This window comes from Pseudophryne corroboree, chromosome 9 (genome assembly GCF_028390025.1).
Source record: "Pseudophryne corroboree isolate aPseCor3 chromosome 9, aPseCor3.hap2, whole genome shotgun sequence".
In the NCBI taxonomy this organism is placed as follows: Eukaryota; Metazoa; Chordata; class Amphibia; order Anura; family Myobatrachidae; genus Pseudophryne; species Pseudophryne corroboree.
The window spans coordinates 455522488-455541904 of record NC_086452.1 but is presented as its reverse complement, the minus strand read 5'-3'; the positions used below and the strand labels follow the sequence as shown (position 1 = coordinate 455541904).

At 46.9% G+C, this 19417-nt stretch overlaps 1 protein-coding gene across 1 annotated transcript in view; it reads left to right on the top strand.

Moving 5' to 3' along the window:
* The window catches only part of PLXND1 (plexin D1), a 199299-nt gene that overhangs the window by 161074 nt on the left and 18808 nt on the right, over positions 1-19417 (top strand). Inside the window, exons 23-27 of the mRNA XM_063941225.1 lie at positions 3062-3169; positions 6382-6512; positions 7922-8120; positions 10496-10642; positions 16655-16811. Coding sequence (XP_063797295.1) covers positions 3062-3169; positions 6382-6512; positions 7922-8120; positions 10496-10642; positions 16655-16811 — 742 coding nt within the window. The remainder of the gene's footprint in view (positions 1-3061; positions 3170-6381; positions 6513-7921; positions 8121-10495; positions 10643-16654; positions 16812-19417) is intronic.

The window sequence follows — 19417 nt, the reverse complement described above, 5'->3', positions numbered from 1 at the left end:
GCACTACTAGACAAGTGACCTCTCACCTATAACCTACTGCTGTAATGCTCCTCCTCCTTTTTATGGTGCCTCCATTTTTTCACCTTTATCACTGAGGGTCAGCTTCTGGATCTGTCTCCATTGGCGCCTTACTGCCCCCAGGAGGGTGGCACGGGACGTAAATCACCACCTTTGTCCCTCGCCCCACTTTTAAGGATCGAGTGGACACCTTTCTGCTCCAGGTGAGCAGGAGCCAGCCATTGCTCCAATCAGGTTCTGCTGCCCTGGTCATCGTAACAAGATATGGAGGGTGGAATCACGGCCTGAGGTGGTATTGGGGCAGGAAGCAGATCCAGATGAGCATTTTTTGTGCTTCACAACGTTTCTGAGCTCCATCCAATCTCCATGCCACCCAAGAGGACTATGATTCCACTGCTGAGCACAGTCCGGAGAATGATAGCCTGGTGGTCCCACATTAGGGTCTTCTCTATGACCTTACATTTCCTTGCTGTGGTTGGCAAAGGTAAATGTTAAGGGTGGAACAACGCTGTTCCCTTCCTACATCCTGGAAGCATCTGAACGGCAGGGGTCTAGCAGTGATTGTTCCTGTCTGCCTTTTACTTGTCGACATAATGACCTATGTCGACCATATGTAGTAGCCCTATTGGCTGTCAGCCTACTTCTGGTCCATCTAATGATCCACACCCATTATTTATAGTATCAAAAATCCCCTTTCTATAACGATAATTGTTCTATAAACCCCGGTAGCCTGGTTAAAGCTCGGACCAGTCATTTTGATATTAAGAAAGGCTATAGGGGGAGATGTTTGGAGTCTTGGAGAGAGATAAAGAGGAGAGGTTGCGCAAAGCAGCCAATCAGCTTCTAGCTGTCATTTACCTACCACAGTCTGAAATGATGGAAGTTCATTGGTTGCTATGGGCACCTGCTCCAATTTATCTCTCTCCTAGGCTTGATACATTCCCCCCAAAAGTGAGATCTCACGTGGCATCAGGGTGGTTAATCTGAATGCGGAGGAAATGGGAAGAGGAAGAGAGAATTGGGTCGCATGAACAAAGTGATGACTATTCAGTAATAAGTAAATGTGTGACGACGTGGCATTCACGTGGCATCTATATGTCCTCAGAGAAAGCAGAAGCGACCACATGTCTCTGTATAATAAGGTGACATTGTGAAAGTCCTGTGTTCTAATTACTTCTCATCATGTAATATCTTGCCCTTATATTGCCTGCCAAATCCTTTATCTCGTATCCAGTTCTTTATTTTGGTTTCCCTATGGGAACAGCACAGTTCTGCTCTGGTCTGTGTCCGTGCGGCAGTTCTGTGCTGGGTCTCAGAGGCTGTGATATAATGATATAATGATATAAACGCCTTAGTGAGGAACACGGGTTAGGATATGTGCTTTGTAAAATCTGTGTTCAGTCAAAGTATTTTGATGGCGTACAAAGTTTGGTGACATCTGTTGAATGTACATTCTGTTCTGCAGCCATTCTGAGCAACTGTAGACTTTGGGGGTTATTAAGGTTTGTTAGCAAACCAAAAAAGTTAGCAGTTGGGCAACACCATGTTACGCTGCAGGTGGGGTAGATGTAACATGTGCAGAGAGAGTTAGGTTTGGGAGGGTTATATTGTTTCTGTGCAGGGTAAATACTGGCTGCTTTATTTTTACGCTGCAATTTAGATTTCAGTTTGAACACCCCCCACCCAAATCTAACTCTCTCTGCACATGTTACATCTGCCCCACCTGCAGCGCAACATGGTTTTGCCCAAGAGCTAACTTTTTTGGTTTGCTAACAACTCTGAATAACCCATTTACTCAGAACTTCCATAATCAACTCATTGCGACCGATGCTTCATGTTTGTACACAGTCGCTTGTATTTGTGAAAAATCCTGACGGCTGCAACATTCGCATATTTTCGCACAGCTGCTGCATGCACATTTGCAGCAGTGGTAGCATCTCTGAATCAGGAACTATGGGGGTCATTCAGACCTGATCGCACGCTAGGTTTTTTCGCTGCGCTGCGATCAGGTCAGAACTGTGCATGCGTATGCACCGCATTGTGCAGGTGCGTTGTACGGGTACAAAGCGGATCGTTGCTGAGCGATGGATTTAACGAAGAATCCATTCGCACAGCCGATCGCAAGGAGATTGACAGGAAGAGGGCGTTTGTGGGTGCAACTGACCGTTTTCTGGGAGTGGTTGGAAAAACGCAGGCGTGTCCAAGCGTTTGCAGGGCGGGTGTCTGACGTCAATTCCGGGCTCGGCTGCACATGCGATCGCACACTTGCAAAGCGAAAATACACTCCCCTGTGGGTGGCGACTATCTGATCGCAGCGCTGCAAAAAATAGCTAGCGAGCGATCAGGTCTGAATTAGGCCCCATGTTTGTTGTACTGTCAGGAGGTAAGGGTATTGCAGAACATAGGAGATGATAAGGAAATAGATTGAGGGTCTGATTCAAAGTTACAAGTACAGTTTATTGGACTCATTTTCATCTAGCTATCATGATCATAAAAACATGTAGAGGCAGATGTACTAAGCTTTGGTGAGAGATAAAGTACCAGCCAATCAGCTCCTAACTGCCATGTTACAGACAGTTTGTGTTTGAAAAATGACAGGAGCTGATTGGTTGGTAGTTTATCTCTCTTAGCAGTATCACTCTACAAGACTTAGGGCCTAATTCAGACCTGATAGCAACAGCAACATTTTTCTCTAATGGGAAAAACCATGTGCGCTGCAGGTGGGGCAGATGTAACATGTGCAGAGAGAGTTAGATTTGGGTGGGGTGTGTTCAAACTGAAATCTAATTTGCAGCGTAAAAATAAAGCAGCCAGTATTTACCCTGCACAGAAACAAAATAACCCACCCAAATCTAACTCTCTCTGCACGTGTACATCTGCCCCCCCTGCAGTGCAGCATGGTGATACCCAGGTGCACCGTTACAGGGATTTTTCTTTGTTCGCAGTTCACACCAGTGCCACCCAGTGGTCAAGTCCTCATAGAATATAGCGCAGCCTTTTGTTATGCAGTTACTTATGTACAAAGTACCTTTGTTGTTCACAGTGCTCCTCCCTATACGAAGAACGTTACATCCTGCCCACCCAGAACTTCAGCTCCCAGCTGGTCAACCAGGTCCCAGAGACGCACCCGCTGCTCTGCGTAGAATGGAAGGTGAGCCCGGGGGAAGGTTTGCTGTATCTGCCATTGGAAGCTACACCCTGTGTTTACTGTCAGCCGCAGATGCCCTACTACATCTTCATCATCATCATCATCATATGTACAGGGAACTGTTCTTATACCTCTATCCTGGCAGAGGCGTTCTCTTTCATGTTATATTGTATGGATCTTCACCCTCAGATAATGTTGATGCTTTGGCTTGTACAATACCCTCCTGCAACTTGTAGTCACTGCTTTGTTTTATATCCTGTGGTTTTTTTTTAATCTTTGTATATATATAATTAGTCAGTTGTGTATTACAAACCACAAACTTTTACATTTAGGGTTACAGAATCCCCCCCCCCCCCCCCCGCACACACACACACTCCTGTCTCTGTAAATCATCATCAGTGATAAAGTAATGCCCTCCGCTCTCAGGATAGATGTAGTGGATGTTTTCTATCAGTGTTTCCAGACATCCCACTGGGAGACGCTTCATCGTCTCAGAACATATATAATACGGAGCCCCAGCATACATCCCCTATGCTACTGACCTATCAATACAGTATACCATGCCATTGTTGTATCCGCAGATGGCATAGAATGGCTTTGGAATGTGTAATTAAGGGGTTCACATTCTTTGTGCTCTCCTTCTGTATTGATAAAAAGCAGATGTGAGGTTTTCCTCTTCTTATTGTTGACTGTCTGAAAGTTACATTGGTGTAGGTTACATACATTGTTGGTGGTACTGTGAAACTACAACTCCCAGCATGCTGTACAAGTGGCAGAGCATGCTGGGAGTTCTGCTCCTGGCTACATACTCTGCTGTGCCCAGTACCAGAACAAGCAGTGACATAGAGATCTATGTACTTGGAGAGAGATAAAGTGTATGGAGATAAAGTAGCAGCCGACCAGCTCCTAAGTGTCCTTATTCAAACCCAGCCTGTGACATGAAGTTAGGAGCTGATTGGTTGGCTGATACTTTATCTCTCTCCACTGTTTCTCTTTCCACGACTTATGGGGTAATTCAGACCTGATCGTAGCAGCAAATTTGTTAGCAGTTGGGCAAAACCATGGTCGGCTGGCCGCCGTTTGGCCGCCGTTTAGGGGGCGCGGTCTGGGCAACGCAAGCATGCCCAGACCGTGACGTCACGTGCAGCCGCAGCGACCAACACAGCGACGGGTAGCTCCCTGCCAGCGCGCCGGAGCTGCGCTGCCAGGGAGCTACTCGTGAAGTACAAAAGCATCGCCGCTGTGCATTGTTTTTTTACTTCTGCGGGAAGGTCGGGCCTGACATGCGGGGCGGACTAGCTTACTAAGCTTGCACAGAGATAAAGTGGGCGGAGTTGCAGTGCCAGCCAATCAGCTCCTAACTGCCATGTCACAAGCTGTGTTTGAAAAATGGCAGTTAGGAGATGATTGGCTGGCACTGCAACTCCGCCCACTTTACCTCCGTCCAAGGCTTAGTAAATAGACCCTAGTCTCCTGGATGCCCATGTGTTACTGGTGATCCTGTGCAAGGGAAATTGCTGAAATCTGAGCTGTCGCTAAGCCCAGCAAGGAATTAGAAGTTAATGAAGTGCTCCGTGTGTTTATGTGATGTGATCAGCGATGGCAATCTCCCCTTCCTCCCCATCTTGGCGTATTCAGCTGTGAATAACAAAACGCGTCGCCCTCTCGTTACATCCTGAGCAGGGAAACAGGAAAATGAAGCGGGGCAATTTGTTTTGGCTGAAGCCCACTGATGCTGAATGTTGCCGGGTAAAAGCTGAGACACGAGTGATGGAGATAAGCGTTTTCTTTTCAGAGAGACTGGGCGCGGTGTCATATAAAGATTGCTTTATACTGTGCACCCAGACAGACCAAGAGACGCCCCGATGACATGCATGGATGAGAAGTGACTAGCGGCACCTCTGAGGCGGAGTTACCATCTGCCCCTTTCCCGCCGATGCCCGGTGCTGCCCAAAATCATGAACGTTTTCCGAAACAGTAGAATTACCTTCTTTGTGCTAAGCTCCCATTGCGTAGTGCAAATCCGGTCATTGGCCCTCATTCCGAGTTGATCGCTCGCTAGCTACTTTTAGCAGCAGTGCAAACGCATAGTCGCCGCCCACGGGGGAGTGTATTTTCGCTTTGCAGTAGTGCAAACGCCCGTGCAGCCGCGCTGGCTGCAAACACTTTTTGTGCAGAAATTACTTTGGTACTAAAATCAGTCCTACAGTATAATGATCCAATCAGACGCGAGGCTTCTACAGGTTTCTTAGGGCTATAAAGTGTGGATCTTTAGAAGTGAAGATGTTGCCCCTAGCAACCAATCAGATTCTACTTTCATTTATCGGGCACCTTCTAAGGATAATAACTAGAATCTGATTGGCAGAGGCACTTGAAAAAGTCACGATAGAGGACTTTTTCACCCAATGCAACTACTCCCGGACATGTGCGGTCAAGGCAATAATGGCCCTCATTCCGAGTTGATCGCTAGCTGCCGTTGGCCGCTGCGTGGCGATCAGTGAAAAAAACGGCTAATCTGCGCATGCGTATGCACCGCAGTGCACACGCGCGTCGTACGGGTATGAAGTGTTTTGTGGTTTTGCACTGGTTCTAGCGACGATTCCAATCGCACAGCCGAATGCAAGGAGATTGACAGGAAGTGGGAGTTTCTAGGTGGCAACTGACCGTTTTCTGGGAGTGTTTGGAAAAACGCAGGCGTGGCCGGGCGTGTATCTGACGTCATTACCGTGTCACTCGTCGCAGCAATCATCGCCCAGGATAAGTAACTACAGGGCTGGTCTTGTTTTCTTTGTCAGATACTTTACTGCAGTTGACATGTTTGAGGTATTTTCTTGATATAATCTCCATGGTTACGCCGCGGAGAGTCTGCACTTTGCTGTGGGGCTGCAGTCACAAGTGATTCTGTGTAGACAGCTGCCGGTGCCAGAAATTATATATGTGTTATGTTTACCGAAATTCAGAGTATTCAGTCACACCCTGGGGCTTATTTCATAGCATGGCACAAAAAGCAGCAGTAGTGTGCTGTAACCCATATTAACCAATCACATGCCAGCGTTTATCGGTTCAGTGCAGGCAGACCAATGAAAGCTGGTATCTGGTTGGTTGCTATGGGTTACAGTACATGAGTTCTGCTTACCTGATGAAAGCCTATCAATGTTGGGTATCAGCGGTGGAGATTTGAGAACAGTTTTTATCTAATGCTTCTCTTCCGACAGGTACCGGAGAGCTCCCGAACAAACATGGAGGAGGGAATGGCGACATTATCCACCCTGCTCAGCAACCGCCACTTCCTCATCACTTTTATCCATGCGGTAGAGATGCAGAAAGACTTCGCTGTGCGAGACAGGTAGCGGAAGGAGCCATTGTGCTGCCTGCATATGTACCCGTGCCGTTATATAAATCACTAGTGAAGCCACATCTTGAATACTGTGTGCAATTTTGGGCACCATATTACAAAAAGGATATCCTGGTGCTAGAAAAGGTTCAGAGGCGGGCGACCAAACTAATCAAGGGCATGGAGACGCTGGAATACGAGGAAAGGCTTGCAAGGCTAGGCATGTTTACATTGGAAAAGAGGAGACTAAGAGGGGACATGATCAACATCTACAAATATATAAGGGGTCAATACACAGAGCTCGGGAGGGACCTGTTTTCTGTAAGATCAGCACAGAGGACACGTGGTCACTCGCTTAGGTTAGAGGAAAGGAGTTTCCGCACATTGAGGCAAAAAGGTTTTTTCACAGTAAGTACAATACGTGTTTGGAATTCCCTGCCTGAGAGAGTAGTAACTGCGGACTCAGTCAACACCTTTAAGAATGGGTTAGATAAATTCCTATTGGATAAAGATATTCAGGGTTATGGTGCGTAGGCACACATTATAGTTAATATAACTAGTCCTAACATAAAAATAACTAGTCCTATAATAAGACTGCATAGGAGACCACAAATAGGTTGAACTCGACGGACAATTGTCTTTTTTCGACCTTAGTTACTATGTTACTATGAGGGAGGAATCTTACTAACGGGAAGGAATAAAACATTCCCTGTATCAGGAAACAGCCGCCTGGTGCTTTAGTCATATAACTGTGTCTGATGTATCAAGCCGTGATAAGAGTGGGGAAGTGCACCAGTGGGCAATCACTCCACTCTTCCACTGCTTGATACCCCAACGCTAATGGCCACAAATGTGAGTTCTCTCTGTCAACTCTCATCCTCACAGATCATTTCCTGCTGCTGAAATTACACGGCCGTCCCATTTATAGCGCAGGTCGGTCCAGAGAGAGACGTTATTATACACCGATATACTGTAGCTGCCAGTAGTCGCATACAGTGACCCAAATTACGTAAATGATCATTGAAATACCACAGAGGCCCACACCAAAATCACTGACAAATGCGGCACAGGCAGCACCAATAGCTGGTAGACTGTAAGCTCATCAGGTCAGGGCTTTCTTTACCTTAATTTGTGTCATGATCCCCTCAATGTACAACGTTGCGCAATATGTCGTCGCTTTATAAATAACGTGTACTAATAATGTCTGCATTAATACTCAAGTGCGGTAGGTGCTATTTGAAATTTACTGATGTGGTGTAGTAATATTACGAGGACCTTTTATTTATAAAGCAACGCGGGTGTAATACGTCGCGTCACTTCCTTTCCGTAATACCATTTGTGTGACGCACAGTAACTTTTACACTTCCGCCAAGGTGAGACATATCTGACCCCAGCCACTGTTTATCCTTTGATGTGCGCAGGTGTAACCTGGCCTCTCTCCTCACCGTGGCCCTACACGGAAAGCTGGAGTATTATACGAGTATCATGAAGGATCTGCTGGTCGATCTCATAGACTCCTCGGCTCCCAAAAACCCTAAGCTGATGCTCCGCAGGACCGAATCCGTGGTGGAGAAGATGCTGACCAACTGGATGTCTGTCTGCATGTACAGCTGCCTCAGGGTACGGAGCTCAGACAGGACCAAACGCAGTCCCTTAGATCAGAGCTGTTCACGGTTTAACCTGGGGTGTAATGTTATAATGGGGAGATGTATCAAGCCTTGGCGAGAGAGCAAGTGTGAAAGTGGCCCAAAGAAATCAATCAGCTTCTAACTGTCATCTCAGAGACTGTGCTAGATAAATGACAGTTAGACGCTGATGGTTTTTTTCCCCACAACTTCTCCCCTTTATCTCTCTCCCAGGCTGTATACACCTCCCTCTGAATGTTATAAATTCCCAGGTTCTATTACACAGACAAAAAGACCGCCTACATTAGTGGATGCAGATGGGGCAGGGGCAGTTTAACAGAGGAAGGGGCCCGTGTGCAGGTCTCCACAAACATGGCGACCGCTGTGTTCCAGCAACTAATCACTGCTGCGCATGCTCGGTGACCATTTTCCTATTGATTTTTTTCCGAGGCTGCAGCGCTGACTCGGAACTCCAGAAGGTTAGTATTTACCATGGGTGCAGTGTGTGTGTGTGTGGTGGGCCTCCCCTGGACCCGAGAGTACTGCACACACTGCACCCGTTATAGAAACACCAATGGCTGGAGCCATTTTCTTACTATGCAGGTGAATACCCACCCTGCAAGCCAGCAGTTCCAATGCCCAGACTCATAATCTTACGGGGGTAACGTTTTTCAAACCAGGAGAACAAATGAATGGGACAGAACATCTTTTGGAAGGCCCCCCTGTTCCTGTCCTTTGTCGCATTGTTATTTGTGCACCATTTTGCGTCCCAGAAAAGTTGCAAAATGTATATAAAAGTCTTATTCTGTGGCCAAATAAAATGGGAATTGAGTTTATTACAATTTTACAGATGGAGAATGTTTCATGCAGACACCCCATGAAACACTGCAGGCCCCACACTTTTTATTGCCAGTCAATCACTTACCCCTTCCCCCCACTCCGCCCCATTCTATCAAACATGGCTGACGTCTTGCTTTGCCCAGGCGGAAGAATCATCTTGCCAGAACAGGCAACGCTTTAGTTAAACATGTCTTTGCCTGAGTAACCGTCAGTTTTTATTTTAGTAACTGCACCAGCTTCCAAACTTAGAACATGAGGCGTAGGAAACGACTTTCCCCCGAGCTGTGGGAACATGTTTGCAAGAATATTTAAGGTTCCGTCTAGCTATGGAAAGAAAATTGGAATTACTCCATGAAATGTTTAGTTCGTTAGCGTCTGCCTCGTGCTTCAGTATTAGATGGTATTTTCCACAACATTTTCTTTCTACCTGAAGAAATGTTGAGTTATCTCTATGCTAGTGTCGGGGAGGTGAGAGGTGACAGGCCGTGTTATGATACGGAGCCCCCTCTAATAAGCGTGCACTGTTAGGACAGCCATCAGAAAGTGGCCTGGAATTGATTAGCTGCAGCCACTAGGACTCTGCAAACAAAACCAAATGTAATTAGGACTGTGACAGAGAGATCCCAGGGAGAGGGGAGGGGAGAAGGGGGGCTTTGCTTCTCTCCCAGTTTCCACCCCAGTGCTGAGATGGTCCGTAGGATCATCGCTTCCTCCCTCTGGCTGCGATGTGATTGTTGGCGCAGCTCCGTTTTCCCCGCGGCGCCAGGAAACATGTGATACGTTGTTACTGCACATTGTCGCTGTCATACTCAGCTGTCCAACATCTGTCACCGTGCATGTATGTGCGGACGGATGTGTGCTTATTCAACGTTTCACACAACAAGCTACAAGTAACTAAGGGGGACATTTACTAAGCAGTGATAAGAGCGGAGAAGTGAGCCAGTGGAGAAGTTGCCCCATCAACCAATCAGCAGCTCTGTATCATTTTATAGTATGCAAATTATAGCTGTTACTTCGGTGCTGGCTCACTTCTCCGCTCTTATCACTGCCTAGTAAATGTCCCCCTAAATATACGTTTACTGTATGTGACGACTAATATAGTAAGTCCAGTAAATTAATGGCACAAGGGGTTAAAGGTCCCGAACTGGGCTCAGGATACCGTTTTCCCCTACGTAGGCTGCAGTTTCCGTCCATTCGCCCCCTCCCCACATTCATATGTTTATAATTTAGCCCCTTCTAATGTTTATATTATGGGAGTAATTAATATAGAGCCTAAAAGTAAAACCAGAGTACTCCCACACAGCCCGGCCCTATAACGCCGGATTCTGTGCCCACGCCACAGGAGCTTGCAATCTATGTCAGTCTAGTGTACCCGTAATAAAATATAATTTTTATATAAAACTTTCCTCAGTCCCTGGAGCAGGTGTCACCACAGGTGGGAGGTTAGGGGGAGAAGGGGAGAAGCTACGAATCCTCTCACAAGTAATACTTCCCATGTGCTACATGTGTAACCCGCCTGTATTTCCACAGGAGACTGTGGGAGAACCATTCTTCTTGCTTTTGTGCGCCATAAAGCAGCAAATCAATAAGGGCTCCATCGACGCTATCACCGGGAAGGCCCGGTACACCCTGAACGAGGAGTGGCTACTGAGGGAAAACATTGAGGCCAAGCCTATGGTAAGTAGCGCCCCCTGCAGACTGTATGGGGAAAACCTTCAGCGGGATCTGTTATAGGCAAAATAATGACTTCTTTGGAACAGTGCGTATGTTGTTTAGTGATAGCCTAAAGGCGATGAGCCTGACCGGTGTATTTATGGTTATAGCCAAAGAAGACTTTTATAGGTTTGTCAGTGCTGGAGTAACCCAGAAGTCAGCAGCGTTACACTTTATGTAGGGAAGCCTAAAGTGTAGAGACAGGTCATCTACTGACTGCCTGCAAGTAACTAAGCACTGTAAAACTACTTGCTGTAGGTACACAGTAACACTGACTACAGTTACACAGTATCACTACTCACTATAGGTACACAGTAACACTACTCACTATAGGTACACAGTAACACTGACTACAGTTACACAGTATGACTACTCACTATAGGTACACAGTATCACTACTCACTATAGGTACACAGTAACACTGACTACAGTTACACAGTATGACTACTCACTATAGGTACACAGTAACACTACTCACTATAGGTACACAGTAACACTGACTACAGTTACACAGTATCACTACTCACTATAGGTACACAGTAACACTACTCACTATAGGTACACAGTAACACTGACTACAGTTACACAGTATGACTACTCACTATAGGTACACAGTATCACTACTCACTATAGGTACACAGTATCACTACTCACTATAGGTACACAGTAACACTGACTACAGTTACACAGTATCACTACTCACTATAGGTACACAGTAACACTACTCACTATAGGTACACAGTAACACTGACTACAGTTACACAGTATGACTACTCACTATAGGTACACAGTAACACTACTCACTATAGGTACACAGTAACACTGACTACAGTTACACAGTATCACTACTCACTATAGGTACACAGTAACACTACTCACTATAGGTACACAGTAACACTGACTACAGTTACACAGTATGACTACTCACTATAGGTACACAGTATCACTACTCACTATAGGTACACAGTATCACTACTCACTATAGGTACACAGTAACACTGACTACAGTTACACAGTATCACTACTCACTATAGGTACACAGTAACACTACTCACTATAGGTACACAGTAACACTGACTACAGTTACACAGTATGACTACTCACTATAGGTACACAGTATCACTACTCACTATAGGTACACAGTAACACTGACTACAGTTACACAGTATGACTACTCACTATATGTACACAGTAACACTACTCACTATAGGTACACAGTAACACTGACTACAGTTACACAGTATCACTACTCACTATAGGTACACAGTAACACTACTCACTATAGGTACACAGTAACACTGACTACAGTTACACAGTATGACTACTCACTATAGGTACACAGTGTCACTGCTCACTATAGGTACACAGTAACACTACTCACTAGAGGTACACAGTAACACTACTCACTATAGGTACACAGTAACACTGACTACAGTTACACAGTATGACTACTCACTATAGATACACAGTAACACTACTCACTATAGGTACACAGTAACACTGACTACAGTTACACAGTATCACTACTCACTATAGGTACACAGTAACACTACTCACTATAGGTACACAGTAACACTGACTACAGTTACACAGTATGACTACTCACTATAGGTACACAGTATCACTACTCACTATAGGTACACAGTATCACTACTCACTATAGGTACACAGTAACACTGACTACAGTTACACAGTATCACTACTCACTATAGGTACACAGTAACACTACTCACTATAGGTACACAGTAACACTGACTACAGTTACACAGTATGACTACTCACTATAGGTACACAGTAACACTACTCACTATAGGTACACAGTAACACTGACTACAGTTACACAGTATCACTACTCACTATAGGTACACAGTAACACTACTCACTATAGGTACACAGTAACACTGACTACAGTTACACAGTATGACTACTCACTATAGGTACACAGTATCACTACTCACTATAGGTACACAGTATCACTACTCACTATAGGTACACAGTAACACTGACTACAGTTACACAGTATCACTACTCACTATAGGTACACAGTAACACTACTCACTATAGGTACACAGTAACACTGACTACAGTTACACAGTATGACTACTCACTATAGGTACACAGTATCACTACTCACTATAGGTACACAGTAACACTGACTACAGTTACACAGTATGACTACTCACTATATGTACACAGTAACACTACTCACTATAGGTACACAGTAACACTGACTACAGTTACACAGTATCACTACTCACTATAGGTACACAGTAACACTACTCACTATAGGTACACAGTAACACTGACTACAGTTACACAGTATGACTACTCACTATAGGTACACAGTGTCACTGCTCACTATAGGTACACAGTAACACTACTCACTAGAGGTACACAGTAACACTACTCACTATAGGTACACAGTAACACTGACTACAGTTACACAGTATGACTACTCACTATAGGTACACAGTATCACTGCTCACTATAGGTACACAGTAACACTACTCACTAGAGGTACACAGTAACACTACTCACTATAGGTACACAGTATCACTGCTCACTATAGGTACACAGTAACACTACTCACTAGAGGTACACAGTAACACTACTCACTATAGGTACACAGTAACACTGATAATAGGTACACAGTAAGACTGACTACACTTACACAGTATCACTACTCACTATAGGTACACAGTATCACTGCTCACTATAGGTACACAGTAACACTACTCACTATAGGTACACAGTAACACTGCTCACTATAGGTACACAGTATCACTGCTCACTAGGTACACAGTAACACTGCTCACTATAGGTACACAGTAACATGGACTATAGGTACACAGTAACACTGCTCACTATAGGTACACAGTAACACTGCTCACTATAGGTACACAGTATCACTGCTCACTAGGTACACAGTAACACTGCTCACTATAGGTACACAGTATCACTGCTCACTATAGGTACACAGTATCACTGCTCACTATAGGTACACAGTATCACTGCTCACTATAGGTACACAGTAGCACGGACTATAGGTACACAGTAACACTGCTCACTATAGGTACACAGTAACACTGCTCACTATAGGTACACAGTAACACTGCTCACCATAGGTACACAGTATCACTGCTCACTAGGTACACAGTAACACTGCTCACTATAGGTACACAGTAACATGGACTATAGGTACACAGTAACACTGCTCACTATAGGTACACAGTAACACTGCTTACTATAGGTACACAGTAACACTACTCACTATAGGTACACAATATCACTGCTCACTATAGGTATACAGTATCACTGCTCACTATAGGTACACAGTATCACTGCTCACTATAGGTACACAGTAGCACGGACTATAGGTACACAGTAACACTGCTCACTATAGGTACACAGTAACACTGCTCACTATAGGTGCACAGTAATACTGCTCACTATAGGTGCACAGTAACACTGCTCACTATAGGTAAACAGTAACACTGACTATAGGTACACAGTATCACTGCTCACTAGGTACACAGTAACACTGACTATAGGTGCACAGTAACACTGACTATAGGTACACAGTAACACTGACTATAGGTGCACAGTAACACTGACTATAGGTACACAGTAACACTGACTATAGGTGCACAGTAACCCTGCTCACTATAGGTACACAGTAACACTGCTTACTATAGGTACACAGTAACACTACTCACTATAGGTACACAGTATCACTGCTCACTATAGGTACACAGTATCACTGCTCACTATAGGTACACAGTAACACGGACTATTGATACACAGTAACACTGCTCACTATAGGTACACAGTAACACTGCTCACTATAGGTAGACAGTAATACTGCTCACTATAGGTGCACAGTAACACTGCTCACTATAGGTACACAGTAACACTAACTATAGGTGCACAGTAACACTGACTATAGGTACACAGTAACACTGACTATAGGTATACAGTAACACTGACTATAGGTATACAGTAACACTGACTATAGGTGCACAGTAACACTGACTATAGGTGCACAGTAACACTGACTATAGGTACACAGTAACACTGATTATAGGTACACAGTAACACCGACTATAGGTGCACAGTAACACTGACTATAGGTGCAAGGCCTGTATACGGGGGCGAGGCCTGTATATGGGGTATGTACATTCTGGCAAACAGGTAGAATGAGCACAATAAGTTCTTCATGTCTTCTGTAAAAGAAAAGGAGAGTGTCACATTGATGTATGAGCGCACTAATACCTTGTTTTCACACCGGTCTATCCTACCCTGACATAACCCAGACAGAGGAAAGACTGATCCCACCCGCCACATCCACACAGGATTAGATGGAAGAGCCTGGGGCCTGTGATTTATAGCTCCCCCATCAGTGGAGGAGAGGGCTGCAGGCAGTAAGGGGGGAGATCCAGAGCTGCGGGGTGTACTAGAAGGGCCTGACACCTCCAGAGGTTATATATGGATGCCGGGCGCTGGGCCACAGACAGGGAACACACACAAACATCACTTACTGTACAGAGCGGGAGGCTGCTCATTTCCTATGATGTCATGTACCTATGTACTTTCTAGTCCCACAATGCATTTGGCAAATGTAACCCTTGCTGTCAGCATGTTATATCCGCACACTTCAATGTAATTGGAATATTTTGTCACCAGAGTGACCTCAGTGCAGATTTGGCGGATTTACACATTTTTCAGGGGTTGCGGAATAACAACAGGAAAATTGCATCATATGTAACCGGCACGAAACGCACTGGCTGCGCATTAACGCGGCAAACGGCGTGCTTACAGCGGCAGTACGGTACTACCGGTCATAGAAGTGGGGTATCAGGGATGGCCATCCCCTCATGATAAGGTGTAGGATCGCGCACGCGCAGACCTGCTGAATGCAGCCGATGTATACAGATTTTGCGGCTGCGTTTGGGTCTGAATGACCCCCACAGCCTGTAACATGGCAGTTAGGAGCTGATTGGCTGGTAGGTTATCTCCGCCCAAGGCTTATTACATAGGGCCTAATTCAGTTTAAGCTGCAAAATCACAAATCTGGGGATTATCGGCAGATTGCGCATGTGCTACGAACGCATTGCGCATGCGAGAAGGCTAAATTGCAATCACAATTTAGCGAAATGTGATCGCAATTTAATTGACAGAAAGTGACCGCTCGTGGGTGTTACCGTACATTTACGGGGAGTGGTTGGGAAAACGTAGGTGGATCATGGCCGTTTTCAGGTCGTGTATCTGACGTCAGTTGCAGTGGACTGCGACTAAAAACATGGCACCGGTGCGACTGCGTATGCAGCACAATTTTGCAATTGCATCGGTGGCCGTATATTATCTTTCTCGGCGGCTCTTCACATGCGATTTTTAGCAGGACCAGGATTGAGAAAATTGCAATTTCTGTCCCAATAGCGATCCAAGCTGAATTATGCCCGTAGACCGCAATATTCCTTATCGCTTAGGCGTACATACACATGAAGGGTCATTTTTTGTGCCCACATCCAATTTACCTGCTGTACCAGTATGTTAGTGGAGTGTGCAAGGAAACCCATGCAAACATAGAGAGAACATACAAACTCCACACACACACACACACACACACACACACACACACACACACACACACACAGTACCTTGGTTAGGAATTGGACTCATGACCACAGTGGTGTGAGGTAGTGATTCTAACCACTACGCCAACTGTGCCGTTCCAAAACACTAATTGGGGATGGAGGAGATGCACCCACTAAGGGTGGTCCAGCTCTTTCATAATGCACAACCTTTTGAAGAAACTTATAAATACGAAAGTAGTTATTACAATGGCAGTAAGATACACTAGCAGGATACAGTAATGATAGGTTGGGGGAAGGGGGAGCCTGTGTTCTGGCGTATCTCATTCCTGTCTCCAGACATTCTAGGTCAGTGACTAATCGCTCTCATGACTTCTCTTGGCAGAACCTCAACGTCTCCTTCCAAGGCTGTGGCATGGACTCTCTGACCGTGCGCGTCCTGGATACGGACACCGTCAGCCAGTGTAAGGAGAAGATCCTGGAGGCTTTCTGCAAGAACCTGCCCTTCTCACAGTGGCCACAAGTGGACGATGTGGATTTAGGTAAGTGTCAGTGGAAAGGAAGTTTCTGCACGCAGTGCAGGGGTAAGAGGAACGGCGTCTTCTGCCTTTTATCTTCCCCGCCAGTTTATACACCTTCCACAGCAGCGGCATTACCTGGAAATAATGCGCCATGTATACAGTAACTCCCCGTTTCCTCTGGGCCTATAGGAACAGCAATATTACATTCTCTGCTGAGTAATATACAGATGCGTCCTCATACACCGTATCGTTTTTGTGACGCCTGGTGCAATTCCTGTGTTGTCATTTTTTCCCCAGTTTCGCGTCTTAGTTCGCATATGGGGGGAGGAGTATCAAGCCTTGGAGAGAGCTAAAGTCGAGAAGTTGACCAAAGCGAGCGAGCGAGCAGCTTCTGTCATTTTATCTAGCACAGCTTTGCAATGACAGAAGCTGATGGCTGCTCTGGCTCGACTTTATCTCTCTCCTTGATACATCTCCTGTCCAGTGTACTAGGTATTTAGGATTATCAGGGGTTTTTTGTTGCAAAGGAATTAGTATAAAGATAAAGCATAACAGTGTCACTGATATAGGACCTGTCTTTTGCCTTTTTACAAACTCCGTGGTGCGCTATTCGGGGCTATTTGGCGCGATTTGAGGATAAGTGTATGCAGACACATCTGTAATACGGTAAACAGAACACTGCCCCCTAGTGGACATATTGGGGTAATATTGTGCTCTCTACTGTGAGTGCCTTCTTATATTAAAATTAAATTTGATTGCATTAAGATAAAATATGTATATATATATATATACTAGGTGCTTCATCGCGCCCTACGGGCGTCGCAAGGGGCAACCCTTGCATGCCTTTCTGGGGTTTAATATTTGTATTATATGGAGTATTACCTGCATTCCTTTGTTAGTGGTTAAATATTGCACAATGAAAGGGCGTGCGATGGTGAAGGAGGCGCAGCCCCTTGCGACGGCGTGAACAGCACCTGCAGGGCACGATGTACAGAATGTAGCGGGTGCGGGGGGGACTGCGGATGGTGTCTGTAGATGCTGCGGGTGGAGGGGAGGCAGAAGTGGGGGTGGGGCCCGGATGGGGAAGGTTCGGGAGGTGCTGCGCGCAGGGGAGGGGCAGAGGAGTGGGGGATGCAGATGGGGGAGGGGTCCGGAGGCACTGAAGGTGGGGGAGGGGCAGGGGTGCGACGGGTGGGAGAGGGGCAGGTGTGGGGATGTTGTGGATGGATGAAGGGTTCCGGAGGTGCTGTGGGATGGGAAGGGACGGGAGTGCCGTGGGTGGGGTAGGGGACCGCAGGCACCATGGGTAGGGTAGGGGCAGGTACGGGTGTTGCGGCGGATGGGAAAGGAGGTCCGGAGGTGCTGCAGGTGGTGGAGGGGCAGGTGCGGGGGTGCCATTGGTGGGGGAGGGGTGGGTGAGGGGGGGACCGCTGATGGAGGAGGGTGTCTGCAGATGCTGCGGGTGGAGGGGGGCAGGTGTGGGGGGAGACATATAAGGGGGGTGAATGGTGGAAGGGGCCTGGAGGTGCTGTGGGTGGTGAAGGGGTGGAGGAGTGGGAGCCACGGGTGGTGTAGGGGGTCTGGAGGCACAGCATGTGGGGGAGGGGTGGAGTGCCGCATGTGGTGGAGGGGAAGGTGCGGAGGTGTGGTGCATTGGGGAGAGGTCTGGAGGCGCTGCGGGTACTGTATATGCCATAAAAGGTAGTTGGAGGGTATGCAGTAACAGGGCCAGGACAGGGGTGACAGGGTCAGTACAGGGTTGACGGGGCCAGGACAGGGGTGACAGGGTCAGAACAGGGGTGACGGGGCCAGGACAGGGGTGACGGGGCCAGGACAGGGGTGACGGGGCCAGGACAGAAATGATAGGGACAGGATAAGGGTGACAGGGCCAGGATAAGGGTGAAAGGGCCAGGATAAGGGTGGCAGGGCAAGGCCAGGGGTGACAGGGACATGACAGAACACAGGGCACGGGAGAGATTGGTATTAGGGACAAAACAGTGGTGACAGACAGATGTGTCTTACCGGAGTCACTGCTGCTGGCTGCTGCTGTTCCACTCCAACCTGTTGGGATCTGCTGCTGGTGGAGACTTGGCATGGCTGACTCTCTTAGGCTGGAGTCCTGCTTCCTCTGCCCGTCCGCATCCCTCCCCCCCCTCCTCAGTCACACACCGCAGACCTCGCGCAGCTGCCGGGCACTGTGGTAAGGTGAGACTGGAAATGACTGGTTAGCCCCCAGGAGATGCTGCGGCTGGAGGGAGGAGGGGGTCATAGCATGCACGTGGCGCGGACCTCACGGCTTCCGGGCACTGTGGTAAGGGGAGACTGGGAGTGACTGGTTAGCTCCCAGGAGACGCTGCAGCTGGAGGGAGGAGTGGGTCAGAGCCTGCAAGCAGCTCGGATTTCTGTAGCGCTACCCGCCAGCTAAAGTGTGTGAAGGAGCTGGGTGCACCTCACTGCGGGTGCCAGTGCTGCAGCTAGCGGTGGGGTTGCTGGGGCTGGAGATAACAGAGGCAGTACGGAACCTGCACAGCGGCAGGTGCCCCACTAAACTGCAGCTAAGAAGTGTGGAGTGTGCTAGAAAGTGACGCTCCTCCGCGCCAGAGAGACCCTGCTGAGTATGCCGATGT